Below are 24,405 nucleotides of genomic sequence, written 5' to 3' on the forward strand. Positions count from 1 at the left end.
GAAGGATCCATAGTCTTTAACTATACTGATAAAGGAGTTCATGATACCAAAAAGATTAAGAAGCTTTGCTATATAGATAAATAGGGTCATATATATCTAATGCAGTGATCCTGGAGCTGGTCATTGAATCCATTCCTTTGCCTCTAGGCATTAAGAGTTCATATTCTTAAAGAATTTTTAATTTTCCTTTCAGCTGAAACATATTATATGATTCTATGACTCCATGAAGTACAGGAAAGAAAATGAAGACATAATGATAATAAAACCCAACATTTTCAATACACTTTTAGATTTATTAAGTATGCTCACGCATATCCTCTCAGTTAATATTTATCCCAACCATGCAATTATTTGGGCAAATACTGACAAATAAGGAAACTAAGACTCAGAAAAATTAAGTGACAAGCCTGAAGTCTTACATCTACCTAGTAGCAAAGCTGGAATTTTAAAACATCTTTTGTCTTCTAGTACCTGTTCATTCTCTTGAACTAACAGAACCCTTAGTGGCTTTTGGAGAGACATTTCAATGTCTTCCAATCACTGATCTACCTTCATGCATTTCACAAATTAGTTTTCCTATGTAGGATATTTATAAACAAAATCTTTCATTTATTATGGAAACAACATCAATAATGAAAAATAGTATCTTTCTATTTCACAATGTGCTGGACATTGTCTCATTTAATTTTCATAATAATCCTCTGAAGTGGGCAGAAAAATGTTATTATTCCCATTTTCGGATTGAAGTGACTTCCCCAGGATAACAAGTAGAAAAATCAAGATTTAGATACAAAATTTCAGACTCCAAATCAATGCGTCAACAAGTTAACCACCTACTGTATTCAGACAGCATGCCAGTAGTGGGAATATAGTTACAAAGAGTATCCCATAGTGGGTATCCATTCATAGATAACTAAATATAGACTATTTATAAAAATTCAACATAATGATTTAGAGATACTGACAGTATAACTTGAGGAATCATTCACACATGAGAATAAAATAAATGGGACTTTCCTTCATTCTTAACATTCCATTTTTGCATTAGCAGACCATAAACTGCCCAGTTTTGCTTGGTTTCTATGCAAAATTTTAAAATTATGAGGATTTCTGTTATATTCAATAGATGGAAAGATGACAAACATGAAAATATTCATTCTGGTGGGACTGGGGGAAGTCAGGCATACCTTTTGTAGAACTATGAACTTCTTCCAGGATATAACAATCTTATATAGAGCCTCATCATACTCAGAGAGGGAAAAGGATGCCTCTTAACTTGCAAAGAGCAAATAATTGTTTAGGTAAAGAGTTTCTAAACTTTTATTATCATGGACTCCCTTTTTAATCTGATTAAAATCTATGAACTCAGAATAATGTATTAAATACATAAAATAAAATACATCTGGTTTGAACCCTGTAAAATCATTCACTTGAACCCCCTTTTGTAATGTATGATTAATATAAGAATTTCTTCTCAATACCACTTGCACAGATCTTGGTTCTGACATTTAAAAACAATCACCAAAAATGGAAAATGTTCCCCAGTAAATATTTGCTGAATGGATCAAGTGAAAAAAAAAATAAAAGTAAGGATAAAAGATTACAAAGAAATCAATTATACTGAAATACAATTTTAAAATATATTAAGAAACAAGTTAATGCACCCTAGATTCTCTGAATCCATGAAGAAAGGGAAAACTATACATTGATGAAATAGGCTGGGTGGGTTTTATGTGGCCAGTTATCCATTTTAATTAAGTAATACTTGCATTCCATAGATTAAAATTAGGCATTTTCTTCTTATGGAAATGCAAACTTACTTTTGATTTTTCTTTTCTTAAACCAACAAAATACCAGAAAACACAAAGCAATCCATGAAGCAGCTGAAAACAAAACAAGAGATATAAGGATAGTAGATTTTTCTCCCGTAGTAACAGGAAGCACTGCAAATGGCCCAGATCGAACAGTAAATTTGGCACCTAAAAGTAAAAATAAATAATTAATTATACTGTACTATAAAAGAAACCCAATAACCATGGTGAAAGATTATTATTGTGGGGAAGCTCTAATCTCTCAATTATAGCATTCATCCATTTATTTATTCAACCAATATTGAGTACCTCTTCTATATGGCACATTGTCCTACATGATACAGAAGATACAAAATTAAGGTTTATCTGGAGTTTATCATCAAGAGACAAAGGGAATCATTCATATTTTCCATTTCTTCATTTGAACCATAAATTCTCTCCTCCATATCCTGAATAATTATGGGGGGGGAAGCAAATCATTTGTACCCCTCTGATATTATTCACTTGAACCATTTTTTTGTGTATGATTAACAAAACAATTCCCCCTCTATACCACTTGTATAGATCTTGACTTTAATTTTTTTTCAATAATCACTAAAACTGGAAAATGTTCCCCAGTAAATACTTGCTGAATGGTTCAAGTAGGGCAAAAAAAAGAAAAGAAAAAAAAACTAAGGATAAAGGAACCAGTGTTACACAGACTAAAAAACAAAACAAAAGCTATTAATCTTGTACATGTTTCTAATTGAAAGATGGCAAATAGAGGGACAGAGTCAAGACGGCAGAGTAAAATCAGTGACTTACCTGAACCCCACCTCAAAGCATCATAAATACCTTTAAATAATACTCTAAAAAATTTCTAGAATGGCAGAACCCACATAAAAACTGAATGAAACAATCGTCACTTGGAGCCCAAGACAACTTGGAATGTCAACAGGAAGACTCTGTTGCACCAAGGGTAAGAGAGAAGCACAATACACTGGGGGTCCCACTGGGGCAGACCAGTCCCCAGCAATCCAGGAAGAAGAAGTAGGGTGACTGTGTCAATGAAAGCAGGGGTGGTTTTCAGACCGCTCAGACCAGACTCTGCCAAAGTCAACTTGAAAGTCCAGTAGGAAAAGTCTGTCACACCAGGGTGAGAGTGGAGCAGAGTTGGTCTCAAGCCTTAGCAGTGGATACCCAGATCCAGCAGATCAGGTGCAGTCTTTGTCAGCCATTGAATCACCAGCAACAGTTGTTTCCAGATCTCTCAGTCCACAGACAGTAAGGGAATCAGAAAGAGATTATAGAAGCCCTCTTTGCTATATTGAAGTAAGACTCTATTGCTTTACCTATACTTAGATCTGGGATTCAATCTCAGGTCTAAGTCCCAGGAAGAAGAGAGCAGTAGCACAATAGACCTTGATGTCACATTCGAGTGAGAGACTCTATTCACATTCCAGAGCAGAAAGGAGTGCTTGTGGTCAAATTCAGACCAGATCACAGGCCAGGAGAGTAGTAAAAACCTCTCCTTAAATCATACCAACTTGGAAGAGATGCAAACTTACAGATCCCTATAAATATCTTTGAAAACAGCTTCACAAAACTGCTGAAATTTGGGACTGTGCACCCTTTATCCTAGAAGCAGAGCTCTACCTTAGCAAAGAGTTAAAATCAAGTCATAGTCTGGGGAAATGAGCAAACAACAGAAGAAAAAATAATCTGACATAGAAAGTTATTATGGTGAAAAGGATAATCACACATCAGAAGAACAAAACAAAATCAAAGCTCTTACAACCCAAGCTTCCAAGAAAAATATGTAAAGGTCTCAGGCCATGGAAAGATTTAAAAAGAATTTTGAAAATCAAGTAAGCATAGGTAGAGGAAAATATGGGAAGAGATATAAGAGTGATTCAGGAAAATCAGGAAAAACAAGTCAGCAGCTTGGTGAAGGTGAAGCAAAAAATATTGAAGAAAATAACATCTTAAAAACTAAACTGAGTCAAATGGGTCCAATGATGAGAAAAATGTCTTAAAAGGCAGAGCTGGTCAATGGAAAAGGAGATTAAAAGTGAGACAAAAGCTCACTAAAGAAAATGATTTCTTAAGATATAGAATGGAGCAAAGGGAAATTGATGACTTTGTGAGAAATCAAGAAACATTAAAATAACACCAAAAAAGAAAAAAAAATAACTAGAAAACTATGTGATATATCTCATTGGAAAAACAACTGAACAGGAAAATAGATCCAGAAGATATAATTTTAAAATTATTGGATGTGTGAAAGTCTTGATAACAAAAAAGAGCCTAGACATCATTTTCAAAAATTTATCAAGGAAAACTGTCCTGATATTCTAGAGCCAGAAGATAAAATAGAAATTGAAAGAATCCACTGATCACCTCCTGAGAGAGCTCCTATAATGAAAACTGCCAGGAATATCAGAGTCAATTGTTCAGAGCTCCCAGGTCAAGGAGAAAATATTACAAATAGCCAGAAAGAAAGGATTCCATTATACAATATTTAGCAGCTTCTTCAATAAGAAATCATAGGACTTGGACTATGATATTACAAAAGGCAAAAGAGCTTGGATTACAATCAAGAATAAACTATCTACTTTTAGGGGAATATAGACTTGGTAATGGTATTGCTAGGTCAAATGATAGGCATAGTTTTAAATCCCTTTGGGTATAGTTCCAAATTGCTCTACTGAATGGATGAATCATTCCACAACTTCTCCAACCATGCATTAATGTCTCATTTTCCCTATATCCCCTCAAACAGTTATCATTTTCTCTTTCTGTCCTATTAACCAGTCTAATAGGTATAAGGTAGTATACCTCGGAATTATTCTAATTTATTTCTCCAATCTATAGTGAATTAGAACTTTTTTTAGTATGACCATGAATAGCATTGATAACCTCATTTGAAAGCCGTTCATATCTTTTGATCATTTATCAACTGGCATCTTATTTATTAGAAATTGACCTCAGTTCTCCATATTTAATAAATGAAGTCCTTTATTTATTTTCTTTTATGTTTTTTCTTTTATATTATTAAAATAATCTTGTTAAAGTAAACATAAACCCCTCCTCCCCAAAACAATAGAGAAACCTCAAGAATAGTGGGAGAGGAAAAAAAAGTGTATTTTAGTCTGTTTAGATTCTGTTGACTCTGTCTCTAGGATGAGTTGCCTTCTTTATCATAAGTCCACCATAAGTTGCTTCGATATTTTTTCCCATAGTCACTATTACCAGTTATTTCTTCCTCTATTGTATTCCTTCCCACTCTCATTTATTCTATTTCCTCTCTCCTTTCACCCTGTCCCTGCTCAGAAGTGTGCTATATCTTACTCCTCTGTCCCACAAGCTTCCTTCCTACTTTCCCTTCCCCTACCCATCTCCCTTATCCCATCCCTTTCCCCTCATTTTTCCTCTAGGATAAGATATATTTCTAGGCCCTATTAAGTGTGTATGTTATTTCCTCTCTGAGCCATTTTTGATGAGAATTTTTTTTAGGTTTTTACAAGGCAAATGGGGTTAAGTGGCTTGCCTATGGCCACACAACTAGGTAATTATTAAGTGTCTGAGACCAGATTTGAACTCAGGTACTCCTGACTCCAGGGCTGGTGCTCTACCCACTGCACCACCTAGCTGCCACCATATTTGATGAGAATGAAGACTCACTCATTCCCCCCTCACCCTGCCCCATTCCACTGCACTGCAAAATCTTTTTCTTATCTCTTTTATGTGAAATATCTTAGCCCTTTCTTCCTCTCTATTCACTTCCTCCCAGTACTTTCCTTTATCACCCATTGACTCCATCTTTATATTATATCATACTATTATATTCAATTCCTTCCTGTGCCTTATCTATATATGCTCCTTCTAACTGCTCTAATAAATGGGAAGGTTCATATGAGTTAACAGTATCTTCTTCCTGTGCAAGACTACACACTTCAGCATCATTAAATCCTTCATAATTAGGCCTTTCTTTTTCACCCTCTCTGTGCTTTGCCCAAGTCCTTTGCTTGGAGATCAAAGTTGCTGTTCAGCTCTAGTCATTTCAACAGGAAAGTTTGAAAGTCCCCAGTTTCTTTGAATATACATCTTTTCCCTTGAAAGATGTTCAGTTTTGCTGCATAGTTGATTCTTGTTAATTCAAGTTCTTTTGCCTTTTGGAATATTTTATATTCCAAGCCCTATGAGCCCTTAATGTAGATACTTCCAAAGCCTATGTAATCCTGACTATAGAGAACAGTAATTGAATTGTTTGTTTCTGGCAGTTTTTAGTATTTTTCTTTATTTTGGGAGTTTTGGAATTTGGCTATAATATTCCTGGGAGTTTTTCCTTTTGGGATCTCTTTCAGGGGTGATTGGTGAATACCCTCAATTTCTATTTTACCCTTAGCTTCTAGGATCTCGGGTAATTTAGCTGTATTATTTCTTGAAAAATGAAGTCTAGGCTCTTTTCCTGGTAATGACTTTCTTGTAGCTCAGTAATTTTTAAATTGTCTCTCCTAAATCTGTTTTCCAGGTCGGTTGTTTTTTCAATATTTCATATTTTCCTCTAATTTTTTTGGTCTTTTGCTATTGTTTTATTGTTTCTCGATTTCTCGCAGTCATCAGCTTCCTCTAGCTTCATTTTACATTTGAAGGAGCTATTTTCTTCAGGGAGGTTTTTTTATCTCCTTTTCCAGCTGGCCAGTTCTGCTTTTTAAGGCATTCTTCTCCTCATTTGCCTTTTTGTTTGTTTTTTTTTTCCATTTGGCCTAAACTGGTTTTTAACATATTATTTTTTTCAATATTTGTTTGTATTTCTTTTAGAAAGCTACTGACTTGGTTCTCATGATTTACCTGAATTACATTTCTCTTCCCAATTTTTCCTCTACCTCCCTTACTTATTTTTCAAAGTTTTTTTGAGCTCTTCTATTGCCTGAGCCCATTTCCAATTTCTCTTGGAGGCTTTGGATACTGAAGCTTCAACTTTTTTTATCTTCTGAGTGTATATTTTGATTCTCCAGGAGACCAAAGTAATTTTCTATGGTCAGATTATTCTTTTTTTTCAGCATTTGCTTATTTCCTCAGCCCATGACTGATTTACCACATTTCCAAGGGTTTTTTTTGGGGGGGGTTAGGATATCCCACAGAGACCTTAACCTCCAAGATCTTATGAGAGGCTCTGACTGTTCACTTGTCTGTGCTCTGGTCTGTGGGTGAGCACCAGCCCTACCCTTTACCCTAGAGCTGTGAGGAGGGTCTTTGCTTGGCCAAGGCAGTATGGGCCCCCAGACTGCAACCTGGATCTGTGTGTGGGCAAACAGCAGAAGCCTTCCCCAGGGAGAGCAGAGACACCTCTGCAGTCCCTCTCCCACCCCCCTTCCTGTCTGTGGGCTGGGTGCTCTGGATGAGTTGGGTGACTCCACAGTTTCCTACCACAGGTTCTCAGGGCTGCTCTGAGACCAGCGCTCCATTCTTACTCTGGTGCAGCTGAGTTCTCTTACAGCCCCTTCAAGCTGTCCCCAATGATCCCTAGGCCAAGAGATCTGGAAATCACCCTCTCTGCCATGGACACAGGTACCCCCAGGGACCCAGGAGCCCCACAAGCTGTTTCTGGAAGTCTGGAGCTGGTTTGCTCCAGCCTGGCTGCACTGCAACTCTTTCCAACTCCCAGTTCTGTGAAACAGACCTTTCCTGTGGATCTTCTAAGTTGTCTTGGACTGGACATTGAATCACTCAGTCTTTCTGTGGGTTCTGTCCCCTCTAAATTTTGGCTAGAGTAATAATTTGATGGCTTTGGGAGTATTTTGGGGAATGAATTTCCAGGAATTTGTGCCTTCATGCCACCATCTTGGCTCCACGCAGAAATGAAATCTTTATCAGAGAAACTTGCTTTAACAATTTTCCCCAGAGTTACTACTGATAACTTTATTTCCCTTCATTCTATAAAAAAGTTCTTGCCTTTTTTTATGTGAAATAACTTACCCCATTGTAACTCCCCCTTTCTCATTTTCCAAGTATATTCTTCTCTCACCTCTTAAGTGCACCTTTTTTTTTAGTTTTTTTTGCAAGGCAATGAGGTTAGGTGGATTGCCCAAGGCCACACAGCTAGGTAATTATTAAGTGTCTGAGACCGGATTTGAACCCAGGTACTCCTGACTCCAGGGCTGGTGCTTTATCCACTGCGCCACCTAGCTGCCCCTTAAGTGCATCTTTTCAATATATTATTCCCTTTATATTCAACTCATATATATATATATATATATATATATATATTTATATGTTTCTTCTGACTCTTCCCATAAATGAGAAAATTCAAAAGAATTATCAATATCATCTTTCCATGCAGGAATATCAGCAATTCAACATCATTAAGTCCCTTATGATTTGCCTTTCTTGTTTACCTTTTTCATGCTTCCCTTGAGTCTCATATCTGAATTTTCTCTTCATCACTGGTCTTTTAAACAGAAAAGTTTGGAAGTACCCTTTTTCATTGAATGTTTATCTTTTCCCAGAAGAGATGAAAAATAGGAAGGAAAAGGACTTATATGTATAAGGATATTTACAGTAGCTCTTTTCTTGTGGCAAGGAATTAGACACTGAGCGGACATCAATTCATTAGGATGTAAAAATTGATGAACAGAATACTCTCAGTAAAGCCTGGAAAGATTTTCAGGAGCAGATGCATTGGGAAATTTACGATTTACAAAATAACAGTAATATTGTAGGATGATCAGCTGTGAATGACTTAATTTTTCTCCATAATGCTTTGATACAAGACAACTCCAAAGGACTTATGATGAAGAAAACTATCCATTCCCAAATACAAACCTGATGCTGTCTTAATATAGATTGGAGCATGCTTTTTTTATATACTTTATTTTACTTGAGTTCTTTTTTTTTTTGAGGGGGTATTTATGTTTACTTCCACAATATGTCTATTATGGAAATGGGGAGTGGGATGGGAAGAAGGGAGAGAATTTGGAACTCAAAATTTTAAAAAGGAATGTTGTCTTGTTTTTACATGTAACAGGGGAAAATAAGAATAAAATTGGATTCTATAAAGAGGCAAATAATCACACTTGCCCACCATTTAATGAACCTAAGTACAAAACACAAAGAGAAAGATTAAATATTTAATAAGAACTTTTGAGAAAAATGGATAGTTTTATCTAAAGGAAGTTGAATTCCACATCTTAGATTATGAGTCACACACTAAACTCTAAATATAATAAGCATATCACCAAAAAATTAGAAGAGGCAAGAAAAAGGGAACTTTCCACAAATATAAGCAAGGGAAGTAGAGATAATCTATTATTGAATAAGTAATAAATGAGAACATTTCCTGAATATAAGACAAACCCTCAGAGATTTAAAAATTTACTAAAAAGTCAAATAACATGTATTTTTAGGACCTTCTCAGAAGCTGGGGACTTTGTGACTTCTGTTACAAAAACAGAATATAATAGTCCTTTAAAGGATGAATGATACCTAGTATAATGGAGAGAATTGAAGAAAATAATTTAGTTTTGATTGTGTAAAAATTTTAAAGTTCATTTATAACTGAACAAAATCATTTAATCTGAAATATTAGGAAAATCTGTGACAATGGAAAAATTTGTCATGTGACATTTCTTAGATAAATTCCCAGTACCTAAAATGAACTGAGAATTGCTAGGAATAAGTCTAAGAATAATTCTCTGTTAGTAAGGAATATGAACAAAGAAAAAAGAAATGAAAAATGATCAACAGCTATGTAAAATGCTTCAAATATAAGATGATACAAAATTTTAAACACTTATCTTTAACCTTATAGTAAAATATTACTAAAGATAGTAAAATATGAAAATAGTCAAAGTTGGAAGGGTTACAGAAAGTCATGTACATCAATGTACTGTTGGTAAAACTGAGAATTTATTCAAGTTTTAAAAGCAATTTTGAATTTTATAGAAATATTGTTAATATAGCAATTTTATTCCTAGGCATTTAAGGAGGTAGGAGCATTTTTTGCCTCAGGAAAAGAAATGGAAACAAAGTGAATCAATTAAGGAATAGAAAAAAAAGATGAGTAAATTGTGATATATGAAAAGAATGGAATATTTTTGTATCATAAGAAATTATGGATACGAAGCACTTAGAAAAACTTGGGAATGGTTGAATTTGTTAAGAACATATGAACTGATGCAAAGAAAACAAAACTAAGACAATAAATATACATAATGACTATAATACTAACTGCCCCCCAAAACAGCAAAGACAACACTCATAAACAAAATTATTCAAATAAATGTAATAATCAATTATAGTTCCAGAAACTAATGATAACCTTTTTCTTCAACTGGGTACAGAGTTGTTGAATTAGGAATAAAGAAATATCATGTACCCTATGACATTGAGTATTGTGTTGGTTTTGTTAGTAAAACAAACTCTTCTTTGTCCTAAGGGAGACAAACATTATCCCATCTCTGTATAAACTCAGAAGGCTCTGAGAGTTTATCAAGACTAATACAATGCAATAGAGGAGAGATCCAAGTTCAACTTGCCTACATTAAAGATGGCAAAGACACAAGGATAAATAAAACTTAACTATGATCATGAATAGTTATGGTAAGAATGCCTTTAGAAACCAAAAATTAAACAAAAAAGTAACTTTTAACTGAAGAATGCAGAAAATTCAGGTAAGGATAAAGAGTTTGCTTCTTCTAAATTACTTTGGAAGTGTGTTGATTCTGCAAGAACCTACTAGTCCTGACAGATTTCTAAACTACAATAAATAACTTGTTTTCTCAATGAGGAGGTTGGGGTGGAAGGAAGGGAGAGAATTCAAAATCCAAGGTTTTAAAAGTGCATCTTGAAATTTGTTTTTGTATATAAGTGTGGAAAATAAAAGTTAAATTATATTTTAGGTTTTTGCAAGGCAAATGACTTGCCTAAGGCCACATGATCTAGGTAATTATTAAGTGTCTGAGGCTGGATTTGAACTCAGGTACTCCTGACTCCAGGGCCAGTATTCTATCCACTGCGCCACCTAGCCACCCCTAAATTAATTTTTTTTAAAAATGATCCTATTAGTTATAGGAATATTAACTTTTGGGGTCTTTCTGACTGGTGGTGAATTCTTCCCCAAACAGCCATTTAGGGAGAGCATCTAGACCAACCCTCTCTTCATTCCCCACTCTATATTTCTTTGTACTTTTGCATCATGCCTTTGTGGTAGGCACCTTTCCTGATGCCTTTCAGTTTCCTTTTCTGTGTTGGTTCCCTCCATTAAATTGTTAGCTCTTGGAGAGCAGGGCTATTTTTTTTTTAAAATTTGAATCACTAACATTTAGAAAATGCCTGACATATGGTAGGGTCTTAGCAAATATTTATTGACTGATTCTTTTGTTTCATTCTATCTGTGCTGACTTAGCAAATTAATAAAGGGATAGATTGGATACATAAATTGCAATGATTGTTTATTTTCAGTATCACGTCTTATCAAATAGAATTGAGTCAGCCTTGTAGCAACAGAAATATTATTGCTTTGTTGTCTTCTTAGTACTGTGCTTAAGAACCCATTTGCTATTCCATGTAAATATCTTGTTCTAAGTTTCATTTGATTTGGATACTAATGAACACATACAAGTGACTTTTTTTTAAGGCAAATTCCATCTTTAAATATCAACATTATTCTAGTGATGCTAAATGATTACAGGTTATAGATATCATAATCTCCAAGAAATCAAAATTGCATATCACCCAAAAACAAAGGAAGAACATGTAGAAGGAGTAAAGAGGTGGTATTATATTAACTAAGGTAAGTAGCATTCATGAAGTCAATAAATAGTAAACTCAAAGAAATGTATGCCTGAAAAGGAGAAGTCTGGTCATATAGCAAGAGCCAGAAATAAAAGTATCAACCAATGACAAACTTTTATTAATTGACTGCTATATTTTAGGTGCTATCCTAGGTGCTGAAGATAGCAAAGAAAAAAGGAACAACTTGTGAAATGCATCAATATATTCATAATATAAAGATGGATAGAGGAAAGTCTTCAATTGTGAGTTATCTTGGAGAGGTTTTATGAAAGGACATGAATACCCAGGATAAGAAGGAATGAGCAAATTGCTATCTATATTCAAATTCTAATATATGAATCTACTTCATGTGGTTCATTATTTGAAGTAATTGCGACCTAACTATGCAGCATTGGAAGGATTTCTTGAATCAATGAAATCATCAATCTATGGAAGGAATAAAGTGATTTTTTTTAAAAAAAAGCAAGTTCAGCTTAGCCTAGGAAAAGAGGGAAGTATCTATCAGGCTTCTACAATGTCAACATTCAGTCATTCAATTATTCATTTACAAAACAACAGCAGCAACAACAAAAATTGTGAGTTCCTACACTGCACAACACACTAAGTAAAGTACTGCATATGATGAAAATTTTCATCAAACATAGTATCTTATAAATTCTTATAGTTGGAAGGGTTATTTGATTTAAAAGTGACTATTTATATCCTCTTCTATTGTTGAGGAAACTGAGACCTAGAGAAGACAAATGATTTGCTTAGGGTCACACAGTCAGTAAACCAGAGAGTCAGGAATTAAACAGAATTCTTCTGATTTCAATTCTTATACTTTTTTGATCAACCATCATCAGAGGACTATGCCAAGCAAAGAAAAAAGTCATAGACAGAGGTGGGCAGATGAAAATCTTTTCAGAAAAAAGTAATTAGTTCATTTGGTCAAATAATAGCATGAAGTAAGGCTAGAAAGGTAAGATGAGGTAGGATTACAGAGAATTTTTATTTCCAGATTAAGAGATTTCAATTACATTTAGTAGTAGTGGAGAGCCATTGAAAATTTTGTTTGAAGGAAATCACAGAGATGCAGGAAGAGTCTGGAGGCAAGGAAACCAGTTAGGATACTATTGCAACATTTTTGCTTGAGGTGATAAGGAACTAAACTCTGGTATTGGCAGTGGAAATGGAAAGGATGGATGAGACAACATTGCAAAATTACTATCCAAAAACCTTTATCTTTTTTTTTGGCAGTGGCTCAGGAAATGAAGAAGCTATTAACAGGGCCAGATTCATGAACACACAAGAAAGATCTAATTTTGACTTTGAGGCTGAATCTATATTGCCTCAGTTAAATTACTTATAATTTTTCTGGCTTTCGGTTTTCTGATAGGTGAAAAAAGGAGAAGCAATATTAGTCCTCATTCTAGGGTTACTGAGTAAGAATAAAAACAATGAAAGTGATTATAAAGCATCGTTTACCATAGAAGAGCTGAAGGATAGTATATAAAATTAAAATAAAAAAAGACTCATCAATCTATGTCGGTCATTGCCACAGTTATAAAGCTTATAAATTTATAAAGTTATAAAGAGAAGATGAGGATGGTTTGGGGAATGAAAGAGAGAAGAACATAGCACTGTAGGAAGAAGTAATAAATGAAATTGCAAAAGTTAAGAAAGCAAAAGGCATGAATGGAGAATAACAAATCGTCCATTTACCCTAAAGCAAAGAATTCATGTTGAAGAATAGTATGTGATGTGGTTAGGATAAGAGAAAAGTGCCAGATAATAGAACTTTACATACACCATCCCTAGACCTGGTTCAAATTCTACCTCCATCCCTTACTTGAGACAAGTCACTTTTCTTATTTTTGAGTTCTTCAACTGGAAAATGAGGAGGTTGAATTATTAGATGATCTCTATTTCACTTAGAATTTTTCAGTCTATTTGACTTAATAATTATGTATAAAAAGGGAGGGGATAAATCATACCACTTAAGATTCGTAGCTGATATGTTAACATATTATTAATGTCAATTGCCAAATTATGATAAAAGAAATATAAAAACTATCTCAACTAGCAAATATATGATCACCTAGCTAAGAAGACAGATTGGTCACCAAAGCTAACAATGATTATAGTATAAACTCATTTGTAAAAAAAAAAAATTAGGAATTTCAAAAGCAGCATTTTCCAGAAAACAACAAGAAATAGTGAAGAGAGAAATAAGTTTATTAACAGTTTAATGAAAGTCCCAACTAAGCAAAATTATTCCAATGACAATTTTGGATGAAGTATAAAGGACAACAAAAGTGAAAAATTGTGAAAAGTTTTTTGTGAAAGAAACTTTTTAAACCAGCAAAGGCATTGAAAACACCATATTTAGAATCTAAAATCCCAAATGATCAGTGCTATTAGAAGAAGTGGTATTAGAAGAAACTACACTTAAAGAAGTTCTAAGATAGAGATGATCCTACTATAAGAAGGTCTAGGGATCAGTTCTCATGATATCTGAAAGAGAGCAGGATACCAGAAGTGTGTAAAAATCTTAAATCTTATTGCCAAAATTAAATAGAACATATTAATTATATTGTCCCACATATCTTCTTTACTATCTCAAAGATAAAATAAATTTAGAGAATAATATATATGTATACACACACATACATATACACACACACAAATACACACACATATAAGCATCATGACAATCCTTGAGGAAATCATATAAGAGGAAAGAGAACAAAAAACATGCACATGATATCTACACAGCAAACTATTTTATAGTCATTTAATTTAATGAAAGGCATGGAGAATACAAAAATCCCATTGTATGTATTTTTGTTGGTCATAAAAGTCATTTGATTTTCTGAAGAGTAACACTCTCTTAAAGTATATCTATCCTCCATGGATGGATGCCACTTATATGTAAAAATCTTACAAGATTCCTTGAAAGATGTCAGAACTGACTTAAGTTCTTTTGAAGGTCTTCTAATTATAATTATCAAGTGAAATATAAGGGAAGGAGATTGTTTTCATCTACCATCCATGCCATCATCATGGAGAATGCCCAGCTTAGAAATCAAAAAAGAGATTCAATACAGATAATATTCTCCAGATGCTCCCATTTGTAAATTGCATTGTGTTTGCTGAATTAATTTCATGAATACTGTATAGAATCCTAACTATCCACATAGGAAATTCAAAATGAATGCAAAAAACTTATTATCTTGTCTATCATATACAATTGAATAATCACGGAACTGGTACAAATCATGTATGTAGAAAATAAATAAAGCTAGAACTAAGCACAGGAAGACATTAGCCTGGATTTCATTTAGGAAAAAAACACAATTTTAATGACCTTAATCTTTTCCTGAAATAAAAGTCTATCTTATTTTTCTCTTTAATATTATATTTTAAAGTTTACTTTTTTCAAATAAGAAAAATCTTTATCTCACTTCTATTTTTTTGACCTTTGGGAAAATAGAAAAAGAAACTCCTAGTAAGAAGTATGCACTTTTAAACAAAAAAGAGATAATAATCCTGCAATGGACATCCCTTCCCAAAATGTCTCAATTTCTAGAGGATCGAGGATCATATTTTTTTTCCAGCCCCTTTGATCCTTCCTGACTTTTTCCACTGTCCTGGCCATATCCTCTTCACTATATAAGTCAGTAAAAGATGCTTTAAATTAGGTGGGACTGAGGGAGCTGTGCATCTCACCCTCCTGCTCCCTCTCTCCAGGCCATCAGCTTGGGATGCATAGGGCAGAGTCCCAGGCACCTCTCACTTCTGTAGGTGGCACTAGCTAAAGGGTGGGGGTTAAATACATAGGCACTCTATCTTGAAGTTAATTCGGCACTATGGACCATCATCCACTGGACCAGAAGTCTTTCAAACTTGGAAGTCCTGGAGGAAATGAGAGTGATGAGGACCATATTTTTTTTAATAGCAATGTTAGTCTTATTAGGTTTTTTTTTGGATATGTGAGTCTACAATTTTTAAAAAACTGATTTTTCACAATCAACAATAGAATAGGAAAAGTCACACGATGGGTGTGAATAGTGTAAAACATACTACAAAAAAGGAATTATTCAGAAGAATAAATTAGAGACTAGGAAAATCTATAAACTAGTCACATAATAATAGAAAGATAACTAATTGTGTAGAGTCCCTTTCCTGGACTCTTATGTGTAGTCCAACTTCTGGACTCCCTTATCTTCCCCAGGAAAGTGCTGGAGGGGTGGAAGACAAGGATTACAAAGGAGACAAGTACTCCATCAAGTGCTCCAAGTGCTCCATTTATTCACCAAAACAATGGTGCCTAAATACCTTTCCAATCTCTAATCCACTCCCACTCCCCTGGTATTTAGTAGAACAAGGCTCTGATGTTCAGACATCAGATGATAATAATTTACAGTATTACTAATACACAAGGGTCCCTAACATAATTGACAGTTCATATACTCAAAGTACTATCAAAATGAAATCAAGAGTGACTGGAATGTCTTTGATATGTTTGGTGATTCTTTTCTGGTAGATTTATGTAAAAAAACCCAACTAGATAAAGATTTGCTCTGGATGGGCAAGCTCAGATGGGTGGTAGAATCATTAATTGGGGAATATGCCCTGAGGAGATGACAGGTCAACTGGAGAATGTTACTAGGTGGGCCATCAAAGCTCTGCTCTAAAATCCTATTCCAATGCTCAACATGATATCAAGTAAATATGAGGGAAATGAAGACTTCCTGAAAGAAATTTGATTACTTTTCATCTTTCATCTTTATTTTTCCCAGTTTACATTGCTTTGAAGCTAATTCTGACAGTTCTCAACTTAAATCAGCCTCTTCTGGAAAGTTATAAATAGGAACTCTGGGGAAAGCAGCATGCAGAAATACTTCATCTATTTTGCTAACAAATTTCTTTGAAGATTTTTAGAAGAGAGGGAAAAATTGCTCACTAACAGTTTCCTGAACATTAACAACAAGAATAACCCAGAATTGGTACTTAGATCCCTGATGCTCAAGAGTTTTCATCTACAAAGCAGTTTTATATTTTCCCTTATTGTTGTCCTTAAAATGACCTTAATAGTCTAATAATATGTACCTAGTGATAGTACTTAAGATTTGCATAGGTCATCTTAGTTAAGTCTCATAGCAACTTGGTCAAATATGTGCTAATATTATTCTCATTCTACCAATGAGGTTACTGAGATGATAAAGGATTAAGAAACTTTCACAGAAAGTTATAGTTAATAATTGTCTAAGGCAGAATATGAACTCAGGCCTTCCTGTTTCCAAGTCCAATTCTAACCTATACCATAACCTAACTGCCTATCTATTGCTATTTCACCTATAAGGAAATTAGGTTACAGAGAAGAAAATGACTATCTAGTATCTTTTGAGTTAGAGTAATCCTAGGATGAAATTTGTTTCTCCTGTATATCTTACATTGAACAATGGTGCTTCTGTGAGGTACCCTTGCCAATGACTGGAACTCTAGAGAACCAGAAGATTCTCCAAAATGATGTAGCTAAAACCAACATTAAGATTTGGTATCAGAAAATGTTTAAATTCTGGGTCTCCTACTTATTACTTGTGTGATATCAGTGGAGTTATTTTACTTCCTTAAGCCTAAATTTTCATCATCCATAAAAGAAATGAATCAGACTTTATAATATATGTTCCAATTTCAATATCTTAGGAAAATCCCGTTCTTATAGCAGGGTCATCTCCATCTCAGAATTTCTTTGTATATATGGTACTATAGTGCCATGCCCATTTCTTCCAATAGCACAGATCATCTGGGATTTTAGATTCTAAATATCATGTTTGCAAAGTCTTTGCTGGTTTAAAATGTTTCTTTTAAAAACTATAGACAACTACAATGGAACTATATGTTTATCAACAAATAACTATATTGAGAAATAATTGCACATATATATTAGAAAACATCAAATGGAAAGTTAAAGGTGGTCTTTTTCCTTATTAGTCCATACTTGGCAATTTATCTTCAATTGATTAGTGTCAGTTCCAGGAATGAAGAGATTAAACTCTTTATATATTTAATTCATTTTATTATAGCTCATATTAACGTGTATTAAAATAATTCTAAATCTGTGGTTCTATGACTTTATATGGGGTCATTTTCAGTAGTATAGTGTAATGAAAAGGACATTAGATTTATAGTTAAAAGACATGGGTTCGAATCCTGATTTTACCCTTGATACATTTATAATATTAGACAAATCACTTGACTGGTATGCAATTTCCACATCTATAAAATAAAAATGGTAGAATAGATTATCTCTATTCAACTTTAAATCTATGTTCTTATGATCTCTAAAGAAAAATTTTAGCAGCTAAAATTCACTTCCATTCTTTTAGGATGAAAAGTATGAATCTATAGATAAGCACTTATTAAGGACTTAACTTGTGCCAGGCACAAGTGTTGAGAGCACAAATATAAAAAGCAGTTTATAGTCCAACAAAATAAAACAACATATATTGAATGGTGGTGGTCAGGGTTGTTTTGATCTGGAAAGTCATGGGAATAGCGTGATAGGGTCAATGACTAACATCTAATAATGGTAGTGCTGTCAGAGAACAAAACAAAAAGCAAAAAACCAAGCGTGATGTAGAGTTAGCATAGCATGAGAATAGGCGGAGAGTGCTGGGTAAGTCATGAGATGTATAAAAGGTGAATTCTCACCAGTCAAGAGTTCCCCTTAATGACATTTGGAGTGCCAGTCTGTAAGCAGAGATTGTAGTGATGGCATATGGATGGACTAGGATGGGTCTGGGGATCCTCGGCTATAGTATAGACAGATAGATTATTGTAGAATTGATGATATTAATAAATGGATATTTACTCAATAATCAATCATTTGGACTTGAGTTTCTTTGCTCTTAATTGGACAGGTTCTCAGAAGACAACAAAATCTATGGCTTGACCAATATCAGATAATACTAATATGTTAACTTAATAAGGCTAGATATAGACTTCAAAAATATATGGGAGGCTTCACAATATAGATAAAAGCATTCAGATTAGGAATATAAATTCAAAGAAATAGACCTGGAAGAGACATTAGACTAATTGCTTAGTTAAACCTCTCATTTCACACACAAAGAGATTGAGGTCTAAGTGACTTTCCCAAAAGCACACAGACTGAGATATGGTTTGAATCCAGGTCATTTTGTATGGAAATACAGAGTTTTCTCTTCATTGATAGTTTCTTAATACCTAGTCAATGATAAGTCTTGAAGTTTTTAAGCTTCATACAGATCCTTGGAAAAATCATATGCCTCTATACCTCAATGAGATATGACCACATTTTAGACAAATATCAGTTTAAAGACATCAAAATGGAGTTTTTTCAAGAAATTTTTTTTCCAAAATTCCTAATTATCATATTTATATATCCTGGGTTTCAAAATATTTCCCCCTTAAAATTCCCATAAACAATCCAAAGAAACAAAGAAACAAAAAACCCAAAGATATAAATCTACTTTTCCAGATTGTTACCTAATGTTATTGCTAAGAATTCCAACTTGTGAAGCCTGCAATATTGGAGATGATGATATAATTGTTGAGTAACTTTTACTTCCCACATTAGATGAAGATTTCTAAATTCTAATATGTTTGAGATGATATTTTAAGGTCATTCTTTTTCTCAATGAATTAGTATCTTTTTAATGTCAATAATACTATCCCACTTTGGAAGAGCTTCACTTAAAATAGTTAAGTCCAACCTTTACTTAGATCAATAAGATAAGAAATAAAATCAATTGTCACAAGACTAGAAAGGTAGAAATCAATCAATTCAACAAATATTTCTAAAACACCATCTACATGCTAAATACTAGAGTCAAAAAAGAATAAAAATGAAACAATTATTATTCTTATGGAATTTATATTTTACTTCAGAGAGGATGCATTATAGACATAGAAAGATAGAAAGTTATATAAAATAGATTTAAAAAGCAAAACAACATCATTGTCATTGGTTTGGAGCACTAAAAACTGAAAGTTGTTTTAGGAAAGACTTTACTTAGCAAGTGGCAGGTATGCATCTCAAGAATAGGGGTAGTTCCAGCTAGATTTTCTGTTTGGAGATATCAAAAACAGTATAGAAGTTTTCCAAAATAGGGGATACAATTCCAATGATTGCCAATAAAGTTGGAGACATAAGCAGAGCTGTCCACCCCCATTAACATAAATTAATGGATTTTATATATATAAACGCTCAATATAGGATTGAAACTTGTTTATTTTTACACTTTCTATCTTATGGAGCAAAGGGCTCTTGTTCATCAATTAGATCATTGTCAATGACCTGTATAGAACTAAAGATTTAATTTCTTGATGGAAATTTTAGAATTTAGGTGTTTACACTTTTATCTGGATTCCTATTCATTATGAGTCCTGCATCCATCTTTCTCTTTCTATTTTCTCAGTGAGAAGAACAAACAATATCTCTCTGTGGAACAAAAATGGAAGGTAAACTTGCTTGACCAAATCTAATTCCATTATTCAGGAGTTTGCTATTTAGAAAAGTAGACAAAAGTCTGAAATGACAAATGTAAGCAGTACTTAAGTTACCTGGTGGGGATGTCACTGTGAAAAGAAAGTACCACTTTGATCCAGAGCTTGAGACAGCCAAATTGGAAAAGCTTACTCGGCCTTGGTGAGCTTTTGAATAGATGTGCCCTGCATATACAAAAACAACAACTATAGCAACAAAATATCAGGTTTTAAGTTGCGCCTGTCTAAAAGAAAACTCCACAAGTCTCCTAAGCCCAGAGGTGATTCTTTAATTTTCTACCACCCAAAAACTGGAACTGGAAAATACATTTTTATTATATGGTCCATCCCATTACCTTCAGGCAAGACTTGGAACTAAACCATCCCAGATAATTGAATCTTGTTCTTAAAGGGCTTCCAGTAAAGACATGCTACAAGTTCCCTAGAGAAACAATTTCAGGGGCCCCATACAACTGAGGGATTCATTATCATACATTAAATTCTTTCTATTGTATTACATGACAGAATAGTCAGTGTTCTGTTTTAAAGTTCACTTAATAATGATTAGAAGAATTGGACGTCACCTTAATCTTTTTTTTTTATTCTTCTAATCACTACTAACCAGGTGACCCTGAAAAAGTAATTTCAGTGACCTATATCTTGGTTTTCCCCCTATACAGAATACTTGACACATAATTGATGTGAATTTCTAAACAGTAAGCCTGAAAATAGTTAATGTTGAATGGACTATGAAGAAATAGGCACATAATTTCACTATCTCTAGAGTTAGCCATGGATCTAACCAATCTAAAAAAGCAATTTGGAGGCTTGTAATTGGCTAAACTATTTCATATTCTGTGATATAGTGATCCCACTCCTTAACAAATCCTCAAGGAAGGGCTAAAGGCTGAGAGTAAATCCTTACATTAAAAAAATAGCTAGCTTTTAGCAGCACTTTAAGGTTGCAAAGAAGTTTTTCCATGTCATCTCATTTGATCCTCACAGCAATCCAGTGAGATGGTTACTCTACTATTATTCCCAGTTTAGAGATGTGTAAATTGAAGGCAACTTTCCCAAGGTCATATAATTATTTAGTGTCTGAGGCAGGATTTGAATGCAGGTCTTGATATCAAGCCTAAAGCTTTATCCACCATATCACTACAGTTGTCTACACATCTGAAAATATTGATAACAGCACTCATGGGGAAACAAAATAGGTGGCCAGATGAATAAATGACTGAAAAAATTGTAGTATTTACATATAAGGGAAGACTTTTGTCCTTATACAAAGTGATGAAATTGAAGAATTCAGAAGCTTAAGGGAAGATATATAAACAGATGCAGAACGAAGTAAGTAAAAGAGAAGAACAACATATTTAATATATTTTATTAATATACATGAAAATAATATTATAAAATGGTTGATTTTGATTAATGATAATGATAAAACTCAATTCCAGACTATTAACATCACTATCAGAAACAGACTTCCCTCCTCTAAGAAGAGGGGCATAGACTTATGGTTGTAAATTATGGTATCTACAGCGACAGATATGGTTTTCCTGATTTCTTGTTTTCATAATAAGGTACAATAAATTGGATGGGTGAAGGGGTAAAAGGCAATTAATTTGATGTAAAAACAAAAGATAACAGAAACATATTAAGCAAAATTAAGAGTAAACTTTCTATCCAAAGGGCCCTAAGAGGATTATAACATAGATGGTATCACATTTAGTATCACATTCACATAGTTATTAATTATTCTCCTATCTTGCCTCTAAGGTTCTTCTAATGACTAGTTGTGTCATTCTCCAAAAATGGCTATATATTTGAATTGTTGAGCATAGTTTTTAAAGTTTATAAATTGGTTTGAGATCTATATGGTTGAAAAGTACTATAAAGATATAGCATGTCTAGTGCTACATTTTTCAATTAAATAGCATAATTCTTTTTGGAAAAATATTGCCTTTTCTCATCAATTTTGCCAAGCTAACTAAAATTTCCTTTTTGGGAAACATATTTCAGTTTATCTCCTCTGTGCCTCAAAATAAATAAAAAGCCCAGAAAATGGAAATAAATAAGCCAAGTCTCAAATAAATGATGGCTGCTCAAGACAAATGCAGTTTATACTCTTTAAAACCTATATGCATCAAAATTATGGTCAATAAACTCTTACAAACAATGAACCACAGAGTACAGATGTTCAACATGCAATCATTTGCTGCAGTTTTTCCTTTGACAAACGTCCTTATTGTGATCATTTTTGGAGGAATACAAAACAGCATTTAATCGCAATGTGTCCGTCGAGCACAGTGAGTCTGCCTCATAGAACAGCAGCCAAACTGCCTAATGGAAAGTGCTTTAGCTCCAAATGGGTGTGCTTTTGCGTTAAATACCAGCTTGCCTCAGAGATCTCTGAGAAGAACCCCTTTCTCTCTTTCTCTATAGATATATATCTATGATATTCTCAAATTTGAAGCATATGTGCCCAAAAGCAGAGACAGTTGCTACAAGTACAGTGCATTACTCGAGGGTTCATCATTTCCTTGGAATAGCAATTATAAAATATACAAATGCCTTTGACAGGCTCCTCTATAAAAATGGAGATAAACAATGAGCTGAATGGAGGAGTTTGGGATGGCATGAAAATTGGGCTTGAAGGAGGACTGAGACTGATTAATTGCCTGACTAACAGGAAGATGCTTCTACCTGCTAGCTTGATGCTTCTCTGTATAGATTCTGAGTCCCTCAAACATCTTCTAATTCACCATCATATACACACTATCACAGCACTACATAACTACATTTTTTCAATTATTATGAATATTTTTGCCATAAAATGATGAGAGCTGTAACTAAATATCAAAAGAATTGGATTGGGTTATTTCACCTGGAAGGGTCTTAAATAAATCTGAGCAGATGATATAATATCATCTGTCTGTTACACACTATAGCTAGGTTTGGCTTCCACTTAGATCAGGACAAAAGAAATAATGCAAAGACAATTTTGGCTAGACATAAGGAAAATATATACAGATGATAATTATTGAGAATTATGACTTCAGAGGAAGCATGGCCAAGTTGATAGGGAACTGGTTTTTCTGATCCTGGGCAGTCCTTGAGACTACTCTCTTAAACTGTAAGTTTCAGAGAAACTACCAGCCTGTGTTCATAGTTTGTCTCCCCCTCTGAGAGTTTACCTAGTCTCTATACCTGCTTAAATGAGACTGCACTAAAATAAATAGGTGAATAGATAAACTAATATATAAATGAGTGAATAAACAAAAGAAGAAAGGTATAAGAAATTTGGAATCTTTCTTTTTAAAAAATCATTTCTTTTTTGTTGTTCAGTTGTTTTTCAGTTTTGTCTGACCCTTTATGACCCTATTTAGAATCTTCTTGGCAAAGATAATGGAATTATTATATATTGGCTTCTTCAGCTCATTTTACAAATTTTATAAATAGGGTTAAATAACTTGTTAGAGTCACCCAGCTAGTAAGTATCTGAAACTTAATTTGAACTAGAATTCCAGACTCCAGGTAACAGTGCACTAACCAATATGTCACTTACCTGCCCTAAGAGATCTTTAACTTCATTTATATAATAATCTTTCCAACATGATTTTATTGTAATATTGATAAGGGGGAACAGATCACAAAATGGTTTCTTTGTAATATTCAATATATGTTTTAGATCTGGAAGGGAACCCATCAAAGATTTCTAGCATAATATCTTCATTTTATAAGTGAAGGGGAAAAGTTTGACAAAATGACACTTTTATTCTGTGAAAAAAAAATGGAGATCCTCTGAAATGGAATGATTTGCTTAAGAATATGCACATAGTAAGTAATAGAGCCTGATTCACACTCAAGTTCTTTGATTCTAAATCCAGTGATCTCCAGCGATACAAAGAATATAAAGTCCTTGAGGGCAGCGACTAATTCATGTTTGTCTTTTCATTTTCAACTCCTAGCATGGTGCCAAGCACATTGTTGGCACTTAGGAAATAATTGCTGAATTAAATTTTCACTGTGGCATAGATACTTCTTGAGTTTAAAATTCTTCACAATCTTGCCTGTGTTCTAATTTTGACTAAAAGTAAACTTCCAGAAATTTCCATGAACTGGAGCAACAAATGATGACCATGGGGTAATTAGGCAACACTCTTCCAGATAAGTTGGTCAAGCATAAGGAAATTCTGATTCTGAAAGCTACATTGTGAACTGGGTACAGAAATTAGCTTAAAGATCTGGTTCACCCAACTCTAAATATGTCACCACAGTGGGTTTTATTTTTGCCAAA

At 33.8% G+C, this 24,405-nt stretch overlaps 1 protein-coding gene across 8 annotated transcripts in view; it reads right to left on the reverse strand.

Moving 5' to 3' along the window:
* Nucleotides 1-272: 272 nt before the first annotated feature.
* PKHD1 (PKHD1 ciliary IPT domain containing fibrocystin/polyductin) overlaps nt 273-24,405 on the reverse strand; it is a 657,820-nt gene continuing 633,687 nt past the window's right edge. For 5 of the 8 annotated variants that reach the window (XM_074237180.1, XM_074237175.1, XM_074237181.1 and 2 more), the window contains 2 exons: nt 20,181-20,288; nt 273-1,979 (listed from right to left, as the gene is read on the reverse strand). In XM_074237180.1, coding sequence (XP_074093281.1) covers nt 1,801-1,979; nt 20,181-20,288 — 287 coding nt within the window. In that variant the 3' untranslated portion in view covers nt 273-1,800. Of the gene's footprint in view, nt 1,980-15,013; nt 18,389-20,180; nt 20,289-24,405 lie in introns of those variants that run through there. The other 3 variants (XM_074237177.1, XM_074237176.1, XM_074237178.1) reach the window with 3 other exon arrangements.

Source organism: Macrotis lagotis, chromosome 5 (genome assembly GCF_037893015.1).
Source record: "Macrotis lagotis isolate mMagLag1 chromosome 5, bilby.v1.9.chrom.fasta, whole genome shotgun sequence".
Classification (NCBI taxonomy): domain Eukaryota; kingdom Metazoa; phylum Chordata; class Mammalia; order Peramelemorphia; family Peramelidae; genus Macrotis; species Macrotis lagotis.